The sequence below is a fragment of the Nothoprocta perdicaria genome, unplaced genomic scaffold, assembly GCF_003342845.1.
Source record: "Nothoprocta perdicaria isolate Ctin4 unplaced genomic scaffold, notPer1 scaffold_46, whole genome shotgun sequence".
Lineage (NCBI taxonomy): Eukaryota > Metazoa > Chordata > Aves > Tinamiformes > Tinamidae > Nothoprocta > Nothoprocta perdicaria.
In genome coordinates, this window is record NW_020455710.1 from 1,967,649 (window position 1) to 1,981,797 (window position 14,149).

At 47.3% G+C, this 14,149-nt stretch overlaps 1 protein-coding gene across 1 annotated transcript in view; it reads right to left on the reverse strand.

Annotated features, from left to right (window-relative positions):
• The window catches only part of ACSF2 (acyl-CoA synthetase family member 2), a 29,531-nt gene extending 18,673 nt beyond the window's left edge, over positions 1 to 10,858 (reverse strand). The window contains exons 1-11 of the mRNA XM_026046842.1: positions 10,836 to 10,858; positions 10,126 to 10,182; positions 9,805 to 10,000; positions 8,852 to 8,980; positions 7,803 to 7,856; positions 5,460 to 5,578; positions 4,656 to 4,818; positions 4,197 to 4,292; positions 2,938 to 3,086; positions 2,511 to 2,602; positions 1,412 to 1,488 (exon numbers count right to left, since the gene is read on the reverse strand). Of these exons, the coding sequence (XP_025902627.1) occupies positions 1,412 to 1,488; positions 2,511 to 2,602; positions 2,938 to 3,086; positions 4,197 to 4,292; positions 4,656 to 4,818; positions 5,460 to 5,578; positions 7,803 to 7,856; positions 8,852 to 8,980; positions 9,805 to 10,000; positions 10,126 to 10,182; positions 10,836 to 10,858 (1,155 nt within the window). The remainder of the gene's footprint in view (positions 1 to 1,411; positions 1,489 to 2,510; positions 2,603 to 2,937; positions 3,087 to 4,196; positions 4,293 to 4,655; positions 4,819 to 5,459; positions 5,579 to 7,802; positions 7,857 to 8,851; positions 8,981 to 9,804; positions 10,001 to 10,125; positions 10,183 to 10,835) is intronic.
• Positions 10,859 to 14,149: the final 3,291 nt, after the last annotated feature.

Here is a 14,149-nt window from a genome sequence, read left to right on the forward strand (position 1 = left end):
CGTAACTGAGTGTAAATGACCTTTAAGAGGATGGAAGCTCCTCTGTCTCCTATATAGAAACCAAATTGTATATTTTCTTATGTACATCTTCTGTATAAAGCTCTTGCTGCAAAGATGAATTCAACCAGTCTCCCTGTGTCTGTCTGACAGCTGCTGTATCAGAAGTAACAAGAGTGGTGGTACAAATATAGACTTAGTCTTTATCCTGTGGGAAGGGTGATTGCTTGGGAGAGAAGAGTTTTATTACTGCATCTTTTGCAAAGCAGGAATGTGCGAGACACCTAATGAATCCTGGCCACCATAGTGATGTCTGAAAATACTTTGTGAGGCCAAACTCAGGCCTGCTAGAAGAGGTGGCTGCCACCTGACTGAATCCAGGGAACAGTACCAAAACTGTCCCTGGAGTTTTGAAATCACCATCAACTGCTTCATGTCTAGGAAAAAACCTGGCTGTCCCTAAGATTGCTCCAGGACAGATGCCCTGGGCTCCCCGAGTCCATTCCAGAGCACACAGTCATCCTTGGAAAACTCCTGGTGCTGGCAAGGTCCGGATCTGCCAACAACAACAGGCGCAATCTGACTCCCAGCTCCATGTGTTTATCCACCACAACAGTCTGCTTCCTCAGCATCCACAACCCCGTGGCACGGAGGCAGAATTTATTTCCTCTCAAGCAAAACAAAAATAAGCCTTTTCTGGCTTTCTCATTCATGCAGACAGACACACACTCCTGAAGAGTAAAGTCTGTCAGACATCAAATGAGCAGGTACCAGTGACACCCCAGCTCTTCTGGACCTCCTACAACACGTGTCACCCCAGTCCTGGGGACCTGCTCATTGATGTCCCGTCCCCTGCCACATGCAGGACATGCTCATGCACAGGCCGGAGGGTGCACGGACATGCCATGGAGCACGAGCACAGCCGAACACGGCAACCGCCTGAGGTGCAGGGGTGGCTCTTACTGTGCTCATGCTCAGGGTCTCAGATGCAACGTGCACAAGGTTTAACATCCGCGTGCAATCCAGGGGGGTGAAAGAAACCTGCTAGTTCCGCTGCCAAACGAGCGTGTGCTTCCACTCACACCAATACGCATCAGAAACGCCTCCTCCATAACAATCCATCCTTGCAGCATGTACAGTGAGGAAACAGAAGGGTTTATATCATCAACAGCAGCTCAGGCTGCAGCGTTGAGGGTAATATCTTCCCTCCCTCCTGCGACCCTGCAGCTACCGAGCAGAATCCCAGCTTGTCCTCCCAGCTGCACTGTCTTCTCGGCTCAGCCCAGCCTCATGCCCATGTTCCCGTCACCCCTGGCCACTGGAGCTCAGGGGGTGCCTGTCACCACGGCAGGGCAGAGGTGCACAAATGCAGGGCCTCAGCACGACAAAATACAGCAACCAGGGAGGGACTCACCACAAGCTCCGGCATGTGCATTTTTGTCATAATCATCTTCATGATTTCGGGGGGAACAGGGGAACCCGCAATGATTCCTGCAAGGAAGAGGGAAAGAGAATTGTCTTGGAGACCATCTCTCCACAGAGGCACATTTTCAATAGGTTTTGTGCTCCCACATCTCAATGCTGGCAAGACCTTTGGGATACACCGGTTCCTGTCGAAACACTCTCTATTTTTATGGATGTGGGCCCTAGCTATTCTAGGAACAAACACTGCAGCAGTAGGCCCAGTTTGCCTGTATGAATCAAGGGCTGGCAGAGTTGACTCGTTAGGAAAATAAAGTCTCTAGCGCAAACTAACTCCAAGCTGCAGTTCCAGAAAAGGAAAGATTCAGAGCAGAAACAGGCAAAACTCTTAGCAGGACAAAAACACTCCCATACACCAACCACCCTCACAAAAATAAAAAGCTTTCCTCCTGCCTTTGGGAGACCAGGCCTTTAGGGAGACAGCAGATCACATTTTCCCTTGTTCAAATCTATCCTAAGGAAGCAGCGAGTACTAAATACGCTTTTCTGAGGAATGAGGTAACACAGGATCATTTCCCACATAGCAGAGATGATCCAGTATCTACCTAGATGCCTCTTTGTGCTCCAGCACCACCTTTTCTAGGTGTTGCCTCAAAAGGGCAGGGGATCTCCCTGCTTCAGTCGCTGTGTATCTGTATCTAAGGCCGTCCACGATAAGAGAAGTCCTGCATTTCCATTGCTTATGTGAGTGATTTTAGAAAGAGACGGGACGCTTCAGGCCAGGTTCCTGGTGCTCAGCGCAGCTCTGCTGCAGGCTCTGAGCAGCCCCTATAGCACACGTGGCTGCTGCCGCGTGGTGGCGGCTGCTGGTATCGGAGTGCAGCAAAACCAGCCTTCCCAGCACCCTCCCTAGCAAATAAACCAGAAGGCTCCTTCCCCAGACTGCCACAAGACAGAAGAGGAGTGCTAAAAATATGGAATTCAAAGCTTAATGCATAAGCAAGCCCTTGGTGACCTCCCTCCCGGTGGGGAGCCAACAATACCCAATTTCTCAGCGTTTTGCTCTTTTCTCATTGGGGTTTTGGGCTTACCTCCCCGCAGAGACGACAAGTCGTAGGAGTCGAAGTCTGGCTGGGAGAGCATATCTATGAACATAGTTGGAGTGCCATGCAGAAAGGAGCATCTTAAATAAGGGAAGAGAAAGGCAAAGTGAAGAGGTAGAGCCCCGTGCAGAAGTGACTTAACACCCTACTTCCCACTGTACCTGGTGCCACTGAGGCAGTGGCACAGGGGCAGGGCTAGTAGATGTGTTGTTCATCACTACATGGGTGTGTGTGTGCAAGGACTACAGCAGCATCTTTGTTTTACAAGGTGCATGTGCAGCAAACGTGCCCCAGACAACACGTGTCTGTTACAGTGGGAAGGAAGAGGACACGAGCAGGGGTCTGGCACCTGAGTCGTGGCGGCACCACCACGTGAGGCCGAATTCTTCTGCAATAAGAAGACACAAAAACTCACTTCTCTCTCAACACTGCCTCCAGTGCAGCCTTTCCCTCGAAGCTGGGAGATGGGAAGATGCAGGTGGAACCATGCAGAGCCATCACCATGCCGCCTCCTACAGAGCCCAGGCAGTGATAGAGGGGAGCGGGGATGTTGACACGATAGTCCTGCCATGAAGTCAAACAAAGAGGTCAGTGAGGAGACGAGAGCTTCCCACCCGTGCTGAGCACACCTCACAGCTGGAGCACATGGCTCTGAACAGAGGAGGTTCCCCGTTTCACTTGAATCTTGCTGGAAATTGAACATTCGGCTTTGTTCTCCTTAGGTGGGAACACTACTGCTAGCAGTGCTTGCATTCCATAACAAACAGCTTAGGAAGTTTTTCATGTCAAAACTTCATTCTGGAATTCTGCAATGTCATTTACATGTTGGACTTTTCAGTCTGATTTTGCTTCCACATTATTTCATGACATGCCAGAAGAGCTGCAATGCTACAACAGGTATGAAATACATACCACGCAGGAGCTGGCACACGCTAATATTATTATTTTGTTTTTTAAACACTAAAGGCTCTGAAGATCAAAGTAGTTGTGTTATAATAAACTACTTTGGAACTTCAAAGGGAAATATTTGCCCTTAATGATTTTTAAAAGGAAATGAAAATAGAAAACGTCAGCAACCAGGGCATACATATCCTGATAAGATTAACAAGACTGCGTGCACGACATGAAGTTATGCAAAACAAATTTTACAAGCTCGACAGGATTCAAAGCTAACCTTTACAGTCCCATAACTGTCTGAAAAAATAGTCACCAAAATGCAAAGTGATTCACAAGCTTTTTTTTTTCAATCAAATGGTAACATAAATATGTTTATTTATTTACTTATAACACTTCAATTTCAGTAAAAATAAAAACACCATGAAGGAAGAACACTCAGAAACTTTTGGACTAGATGTCCTTCCACCCTTAAGCTATGGAAGTGTTCAGGTGGAGAAATTTGCTACCTGCAAAGCTCAAGCTGCTTGGTACAAAAAGAAAGAAGAAACAAAAACAAACAAACATACAAAAAAACTCACCAACACCAATAAAAAAGTGAACTCAGCCTCGCGAGAATTTCTGTTTCTCTATATTCACATGGTTCCTTTTCAAGGTATTGATAGCCCTCCCCACCACTGGCAGCCAAACATCCTGCCTTCCCACGGGGCCAGCACCAGCTCTCCCCGCTTACTTGCTCTCGCTAGAGGGGCTACCCCACGTTCTCACCCAAAGACCCACCTGCTCTGAGATGCCCAGTCTCATGCCAATCAGATTTGCGTTATTCACAATGTTTCTGTGAGAGAGGGTGGCTCCTTTTGGGCTTCCCGTCGTCCCCTGAAAGACAAAGATACATCATAGCTATATAGATAATATCATCCATTCAGAGGATGAAGTACTTGGTGCTTTGGCACAGTTTCCCAGGCAAAGATTCTGCTCATCTTGCACTTTATTCTCCACTCAGACTTGGGAATCTTCATCTTTTTTTTATTCCCCCTCCATGTTACACCCCTCTATCTTCATTTGCCCTTGGCAATGAATGGCAGAGGTAAGGGAGAAATGCTAAAACAGTTTCTCCATCCTACCCCAGAGGGCTGAAATTAAATGGAACCAAGATTGGTCTCAGGAGGCAGAAGGAAAGGGATGCTCTGCACCACTGTCCAAAGCTGAGGCCCAAGCCCGAGGCCCAGGAGCACCTACTGAAGTGAACTGGATGTTGATGGGCTCGTGGCAGGACAGGGTCTGCTGCAGGGCTCTTAGCTGCTTCATATGGCTGCTGTCGCCAGCCTGCATCACCTCGCTCATGTGGAAGGTGCCAGGCAGCTTGGAGTCCACCATAATGACAATGGATAAGTCGGGCAACCTGGTAAAAAGAAAAACATTGACAGTGATAAAAATTCAAGAGGGAATTGCCTGGCTGGTAAGGTCAGAGCAGGGCAATCCTCCAGGACTGCAAACGTTCTCCTCAGATGAAACCCAACTACCTAACACAACAGAAAGTAGATTTTAACAGTTTGCACAAGGCACAAACATCCAAGGATTCCTCTTATCTCTATCCTCAAATGCAGAACGTGTGTTACAGGGGAAGAATTGTGTGCAGCACAGTGTGCTTACATCCAAAATGTTCAGCTGAGATGAACACCCCTGACGGCCCCTTTGACTGATGGCTGAATGCCAAGCAGGGAAGGAGCAGGGAGGCCCAGCTGTATCAGGCAGCTGGGGGGCTGTGCTGCAGGAGCAGGAAGAGCTCTAGGACCTGCCCTGGCACTGCCTGATACAGCATCTGTGGTAGATCCTGGGCCTGAGGAGCAGTTACCCTCATCCTCTCAGCCCTAGGTCCACAAAGGGACTGCAAACTTCCCTTGTCAGGGGATAAGATCCTAAGCACAGAGGGATCTGTGAGGGTCCCTCTTCCACTAGGGTCCTGTGATAAGCACCAAGGGGACCTGGGGCAGGACCCAGCCAGGAGATCAGTGAAAAGATAATCAGATGTTCCTAACTCACCTCTTGCTCTTTATTCCCCCTGGGCTGGATTTCTCTAGCTCAGGACATGCCTGCTTTAGGATATCGTAGTATTTTTGTGTTTTAAATTGAGCAGGAAACATCAGTGCCTTACAGCCAACCTGTGAAGGGAGTCAGAAATTCATCAGAAGTCACATAGCCTCTTCTAAGAATGTTAGCAATTTTGAAAAGTAAAACATTTTTCATTTAACTATTCATTTACACACTACTGAAACAAAGCATGCTAATTATTCCAAAGGTTTCTTTAGACTTCTCAGCAGAGCTGATACGCTGCATTTGATCCAGATTTGCAAATGGCTTTCATCTTCTAAAAGTGCATTCTTGTCATATAAACTATTTACAGGAATGAGCCACTCATTCGTTTTCTTTATTTTCCCCAAGGTCCATGAAATAAGAGGACCAAGGCTACAACAATAAATTATTTCTAAGTATCCTCTGGGGTTTTTCAGGAGGGAAGACAAACATTTGCTCTGTTTACTGGAACCATCTGCCAGAAACGCTGGAAAATATGTCAGTTCTGGGATATCTGGGGCTTTAACTTTTCACTCTTAGTCACTTCAGACTACGATTCCCATTTAACCAGCTTTACGAAACAGATGCTGTCCAAGGAGTTTGCAAGGTGAGTGCTACATGAGAAACAGTTCTCTAGCCAGGCATTTTCTACATGGTGTCAACCTGATTGGCGATAGACCCTTCTTCAAATGACCTGTAATACATTTGCTTATGCAAAGGGCTGGAAATATAACAGCAGGAAGAGAAGAATGAATATTCAGGATTTATTGCTGTGTGTAGCAGAGTGGGGGAAGCTGCTGCTGGAAGCCTGGGGTTGGCAGCTCCAGCAAAGCACAGCCCAGAGACTGTAGGGTTTTAGTTGTGCAATAAGTAAATACGATCACCTGAGAAAAAGAATTAGGGAGGGATGAGATAAAAACAGAGATCCCAGTGCCAAAGCTACAAGGTAAACACCAGGAAGCAAGCAAGGGGAAGTTAGGTGTAATTCCCAAGGAACCGTATGTTCCAACCTTGGTTCATACCCCATCAGTTAGCAGCAGCTTTGGTGGGTTTACCCTACATTTAGAGCAGAGCACACAAAGCAGAGGAAAAACATAACATAAAAACATGGAAATCAAAACAAAAGCCAAGTCTCCCCGGAAGAAAAGCCAACTAGTGTTGTCTCAAGAGTGACGTCCCAAATGAAAGTCATGAATAGAGATAGGAAAGCTTGTATTCCAAACACAAACAACAAGTGCAGTGTCATCCTGAAAACTGTCCTTTGCCAGCTATCCTAGGCATAGGTGGATGTCACCACCTTCGTTTGGTCTGTGGGATATCTGAGTCTACATGTCCGCCTTGTATGAGAGGCAAGGAGACACCATGACAGGAAGAGAAAGCAGTTTTGGGTTTAATGCATGGAGATAGGAAAGGCAATGGGGAGAGTGCAATGAGAGAACTAAATGAAGGGTGAAATGGGAGTTCAAAATGCAGCCCAATAGCCAAGTTTCAGAGGTCCTGATGCAAGAGAAAATTATCTCTCAATTGCTAGAAACTTTCCATTTCTGTTTAACCAAAGCACAAAAAAGGATGGTGCTGAAGGACCCAGACACGGTTCCCACTCTTCGATGTTAATGTTTGATTTAAAGCTGAGCAATCAGAGAAGCCTCTTAATGACTAAAAATTAATCCTGGGGTTAAGTGTTTAGGAGCCCAAATTCCTCACTAGTGGAGCTAAAAATTCTGCCTGGCTCTTGCAGGGAGCAGCTGCTCATGGTCTTACTCCAGAACAGACCGAAATGGCCAGAGTTAGGTTATGAGCATGGACAAATTAGAACTGATCTAAAATAGATGTTGCCCAAGGAGATTGTAGTCATACTGTTCTACTACATAGTCTCTGCTCTCCTGGCCATCAACCTCTTGGGGAGATATTTAGCTCCTGTGGTTTCCTCTTCCCCTAATAAATGAGTACTGGCAGGTGTGATTATTATTGCCATAATATTGACAGTAAATGATTTTTAGCAGAGAGCAGAAGAACACGGAGGATGGAGAAGCCTCTCTATCAGGTTGTAGAGTGGCAGCTGTTGGAAACATCATGAAAAGTGACCATTTAAGCGTAGTTTCTCACACCTGGTCACTGTGTGACACTTCCTTTATGCGGCCACCTCTGGTCCTTGCTCTCCAGTCATCTCTTTCACTCTCTGTGATGTGCCCCAGTGTTTAAGCAGGAGTTCATCTCTCTGTATCATGCCCCAACTATCCTCTGCCTTTTTCAGACTGCTGCTTTTCAACGTTCTCATAATGAATCAAGTTGTATAAACAGAGCCATACAAACCTTCCTGAGGACAAACTCCAGCTCACCAGCTTGATATGCTGGATTCACAGATACCTAAACAGCAGAAAACCAGAGTTAATGCTACCTTGTAAAGTCTCTCCACTCACACATATTGCAAGAGAAGTTCTCCTAGGAACAAGCTGCATTAAAAACCTCTCTCCACGTCTGACATGCAAAACCAAGAGGCACCACCACAAGAAACATTTGCTGAATGCCATTTTTGCACAAAAGAGTGAAAATAAAGAAAAAAAAAAAAAACTGAGGGGAAGAGATTTGCATGAGACAAAGAACCGCAAGAGAGATGAGAACAGAAACCAAGTCTCCTCTTTCCCAGGCAGATATTCAGCCTGTGAAATTGAAGACATGCAGAACTCAAGGGCAAGCTAGATTTCCTAATGGACAGCAAGCAAAATAACCAGCTCCCTCCAGTGCAGCTCTCGGCAGAAGCTGTTTTGGCCCCAGGGGTGGAGTTACACGATCAGGTTTATGTTGAGCCATGTACATCCACTCTACCAATGTTTCTTATCAGATACCGAGATGTAAAATGGTAAAGGAAATATCCTGGAAGATAAAACTGAGCTGTTCCCACAAGGCGCTGTCTAAACGAGAGACATTTCACTGAATTGTCAGGTGATATTATCCCAAGACAAATGGCTTTTCGTCATATGCAGCTTGGAGCAGATTATTGAGTGTTTTGCATCATGCAGCAATTGAGATGTTACATAAAAATGGCCATAGTCTCGAGGCTAAGATCTGTCATCAGTGGCTGAAAGACACTTTACAGCATCCAGTTTCGTGCTGTTCTTTCATCTCGGCTCTGTCTCTGCTTTCCTAGGTACTGCAGGATGAAGACTTGGAGGGCTACAACAGTCTTGCTTAACCATTGACTTCAGTAACTTGCTTACATATTGGCTTCAGTAACATTTTGCTAGAATGTAGTCAAACAAATTTTATTCTCCAGTATCTCTAATTTATATCTTTGCTTACATGGAATAATTTCCCAACCTACAGCTAAAGATCCATACACTGGGATACAGCAAATTCCTTACCAGGATGATTCCTGCCTGAGCTGTGGCAAACTGCATGAGAACCCATTCGTATTTGTTGGGACTCCACACTCCCAACCGGTCTCCTTTCTTCAGGCCAAGAGCCAGAAGTCCAACAGCTGCCTGGTCTACCTGTAAAACACAGGACAAACACTTGGGGCTTGGTAGGAAGCTCACAAACAGGGGATCATCAGGAGATAGACATTTTTCAGCAATCCTTTCTGGGAGAAAAACATCATCTTAACGACTGAAAGCAGGCTGAAGGTATCTCCACAGTACAGCCTGTTGGCTTATTGATGCAGCAAGATCATTTTCTGAAGGAGAGAGTTTCTGAGGGACAGAACAGACTGGTCCCTATTCAGCAAGCTGAATGAAAGCATAAAAGTAGCAAACTCAGACAGAAAAGCAGGAAGGAATCACGATAGCCAAAAACCTACAAGTATTTGCAAATAAATTCTTGGCCAATGACAGACTATTCAATGTCTTGCTTCCACATATATATCTACATATATCCACACATTTTTGTATACTCTTTTGAGATCAAATCCATGACTGCATTTACAGTTTCACTTGCACTAGAACTAGAAACAGCTACATGCTCAGGCCCCATCAGAGTCTTCACTAATACAAGAGCTAGAGCTGAGTCAAGCTGAAAAAAAAAATATGACTCCGCTCATATAAAATTATCACCACTATCTGATTTATTAAGCATGAAAGTTCAACCTGTGATATACAGCCAGCACTTGGCATGTGCTCTGCCTTCCCCTGCTGACCTTGCGATCATAAGGAAGCCAAGCACAGCCCACACTCAGATGTTCCCTCAAGGTGCTCAGAACCAGGAGGACTGTAACTGCTTGCTTAGTTGACTGGTGAATTCAATTTGGCCTCCTCAGCTAGGCCTTCTACTGCTGTTACCTCTCAGCATGCAGTATCTGACCAACAAACTTGGCACTCACTTCTTCTTTGAACTGAGCAAATGTTTTCCGAACCCCGTCCCGGCAGAACACCAAGGCGTCGCGCTCGGGAAACCGCTGGGCCGTCTCATCCAGGCACTGGCCCACAGTCTTTGTGAGAAGAGGAATGTCAAAAGTGCCTTGGACATAGCTGCTGGTCACTCTGTGGGCTGTAGAGGAGATCCTTGTGTGCAGGGCACTGTAAAAGAGAAGCAGCAGCTGTGAGACAGATGCCAGAAGGGATCTCTGCTGACCCAGACCCATTTCTCAGGTGACCATCCCACTTTATCTTGACTCCTTATTTAGGACGCCATCCTGTCTTACCTTAATGACTTTGCTGCACTGCAACATAAGATCCAAATGCCATTCCCAAGCCATGAGCTTCAGATCAAGAGTCTGCTTACAAGACAGGATATTTTTAATATAACCAATACAATCCTCCCAGGCTGGAGGGATTATCAGCCTGCACACAGCACTAGGAACAAGGCACGTGACTCAAAACTCCTGACAAGTCACCTCAAGCCATCACCATAGCCTCTTTTTATGCTGTTCTAGTCTCCAATTATGTTGAGGTGTAACTAGAATTAAGATGTAATGTAAAATGGGAAACTGAATGGGGAAACTAAGGGGAAGGAGCTTCCTCGAGAGGCAATTTCTCATACCCGGGAGGTGTAAGCATGGTAGATGCCTGAAGGCAGCAGAGCTCTTGCTTTGCATCACTGCAAGTCTTTCAGCAGCAGGTATTGCAGCAGACACCAACACAAACCAAGAGCCTGTTCTTCAAGCAGTGCTGAGTCACCCGGCTGGGCACTGCCTGCCAGCAGCCTCAGCACTGTGTCACCACCCTGACCAAAGGGACCGTGTCTGGGGCATGAGTGGGCCCTGAGATCTGCTGCACGCACCACAGAGATGAAGCCCTCCTAGAAACTGCATCCACAGAAACATGACCATGGCAGAGCATGACCACCCTGCCTCCAGGGCAGCACATAACCAAGACAGACAGCTCGGTGCATCCTATATGGGACAGGACCTACCCGCCTGTGCTCACAGATGTCATGGCTGGCATCACATATTCTAGATTTTAAGAGAATAAACACAACCCAGGAGAACTGATGACACACACAGGGACAGACGTGTGTTCTCCTTCACCTATATGTGCCAGGGACACTTCACTAGCAACACTGCTCTGCAAGGGAGCCTGGTGACAAACCAGGACAACATCAGGGAGCTTCCTTAGGACTCCAGCGCGCTAGTGGGAGCCACAGGGAACCTCCTCAGCAGGTCAAGACCAGGAGGATCCCAAAAACACCTTGAAAAGTGCCCTGGGGCAGACAGACCCCATGCATAACCCCAAAGGATCCCCAGCACTTACCACTTCATGTGGATAATGTCCACTTAATGGCCACTTAATGAGGACACAGCTCTCCCCCACTTCCCTGCAAGCCCAGCTCACTGATGGTAAAGGAGCCCACAGCAGCCCCAGGGGACCAGGCAAGACCGCAGGATTTTCTGGCTGTTTGGAGAGATCTGGGAGACTGCAGTTGTTCCTGATCTTTCTGCAGTGCTAGAAGGTGCAGATAGCTTGGGAAGCACACAATAAAGCCACTTTTTTTTAGGGAAACTCCCCAGTTTTCTGTACTGAAAAGATTAGATGACTGTGACACCAGAAAAGAAGGTTAAAATACAGCCAGAGTTCTGGCATTTTATCTGCCTCTAAATAGGCTGGTAGGGGATAGGAGGTTCTAATCTTGCAGAGTAAAAGCTGTTAAGAAGAGAGTTCAAAGAAGTGGAGCTGCAATTGAGCCGCACTTGCACAGTAATGGTCTGTGTATACAACACTGAGAACACTACAGGCTTTACTGTTTCCAAGCTAGACCGTGAATTGTTTATAGCACTGAAGGCAGCAACAGTAAAACAAGGAGCTACCAGAGAGATGAGAGAAAGAAGTGCAGAGCCAGGGTTACAAGGTGGAGGAGAAGACACACATTGAGACACTGTGGATGGAGGAGAGCGGGGCATTCATTTCAGGAGGGTGAAAAACTCAGGCAGAAATGGCAGCACAGGAGTGCTTGAAAGGAGTTCAAAGAAATTGTATTTGAGGCCGAATTGGGAAGGAAACGCACGTGGTTAAAAGAGCAAGAATAGGATGTGAGCAGAACAGTGGGGAGGAGCATTTTAAAGTCATTAAAGCTTTTGCTCAAGTCGGATCATCAGGTATGTTATTCAGGGGAAGTGCTGCAACCTCTCCTTGCATCACAGCTCGCAGTGCACCTGGGGCTGCAGTTCTTCTCCGCAGCTCCTCTCTTCGCTCGTGCTGCCCTGGTCCCTTCTCTGCTCGAGCAGCCAGCACTGCCTCGCTGCAGCCCTCTGCCTTCTCCCCCCTTTCCTCCACATCCCCAGCTTCTCCATTCCGCACTTCAGAAGTGACCGGGATTAACTCGTGAGCGGCGTTTGCTCAGAGGACGACTCCGAGCTCCACGGCAAAGCCCAGCCCAGCCCAAGCTCCATTTTCTCCCATTCATTACGGGATTAATATTCTGCAAAGTCTTTGTGACAAGTACCGCAAAAGATTTACTCTGCTGCCAGTAAGAAACAAAAACTAGCATCGAGTTTCTTCCTGTTCTGAAGGGCCAAGTTCTGCCTTTTAATAAACAGGGAGCAAGTTTCCACCTGCTGAGAGGGAGTTTTGCTCTAAGAGCTGAGCGATGACCTGACCCTCTTCCCTCACTCCTTTTCAGCAGATGGTGTAGGGCTGTGTGACTCCCACTCCTTCTATTCATGCAGTCACTTATTATATCAGTTTCAGAGGGTAATTTACGCTGCGTGTTGCCAGAGTGGGAGGAGAAGGCGCAAAGAGATCGGTGTTAAACAGAATTATCTTTTATTGTTTGAAAGTTTCTGGGCAAGGCACACAAATAAACTAGGAGATGAAACAATGCTCTGCAGAAGAAAAAGCCTTTTCATAACAGTTGAGAAAGCTCCTCCTAAGCTGTGGGAAGGAAGAATGCCCCTGGCAAAGCCACCCAACCCACTGCAGTCCTGCTCTGCCGTGCTCTTAAACCAGTGGAAACTGTGGCCGGACAAGCAGCTGGCAGGAGGCTCGAAGGCGGCTCCGCAGAAGCTTTTCCAGCTGCTCCCATTGGCATCAGCGCCCGGGCAGGCGAGGAAAGGGGCAAAGCCACCAACTCCACACAGGTGCCATGTCCACCTCCCCCTGAAATAAAGGCCGAACCCATCGGTTTCGGTGCAAGCATAATAGGACCCCAAATCCTGTGTATTTCTCCCAGTCAACCAACTTAGGAAGAGAGAAAAAAAAAGTCTTTGCTTCTTCCCATGCCAAGTTCACTGCAGGGCTTGAGAGGGGGAGGCTGGAGCTGTCAGGGAGCAACTGGCGACCTAGTTGCACAAGAGCCACTTTCCCCAAGTGCCACTCCCGGAGGTCACCAGGGGCCTTGGCGCTTTGCTGCATGAGGAGCAAGGAAACACTGTGTGTCCTGCACAGCTCCCCTGCGGAATCGGGCCCAAGGGAACCGCTGCTAATGGGTAAAAAATGCGGTCTGGCACAATCCCCAACCATGTGGCTGCCAAAAAAGCAAGAGGAGACTGGAGAGAGGAGGAAAAATTGTGAGAAAATTCAGTCCTAACCCCGATGCCCCCAGCTGCTGCTCTCTGCCAGCATCCTGCAGTCAACCTTTTTCTCAAGAGCTACTTGCACAACAACCCGCTGCCACTGCCAGTGCAAGGGGTGATAATTGACACAGTCACGACTTGGCAGAGCAGCCCGGCTGGTCCTGCTTTCTAGTTTTACTCTCTCAATGTTTTCCAGACTTGAAGAGCCAAAGGGTTTCACTGACTTCAGAAGAGCCACAAGTTCAAGTAACTGCATGAGGGCTCTTCCTTGGACAACACGCGAGATCCTCACGTGCTCCCAAGCGAAGTCTCTCGTGCAGGTAGGTCTAAGGGCTCGATCCTCATTTGGCACATGCAAATCCAGAGCCTAGGGACAGATCTGCCTCTTGTCTTCATTGTCTTCATCCTCATACATGAGGATGAAAGAACAGCAAAAGATTTCTTTAACAAGTCCTGTCGTGCTGCTCTCCAACACTGCTGTGAAAGGATGGATAGCTCCCTCTCGCACAAAAACTTGTATAAGTTATCGGCAAAGTCCCAAGCGTTCACACCTCTAAATGAGGACACCAGCACCTTTGAAATGAGGGCCTAGGGCAGCTCCTGCACTAGCGCTGCTCTAAATGCTTGCTCAGATGGTTTCTTCAAGTATTCACAGCTTCCTCAAACTGCAGCTCCCTGAAGTCTTGTCTTGTGATACAGAAAGGCTGAACCGCATGCA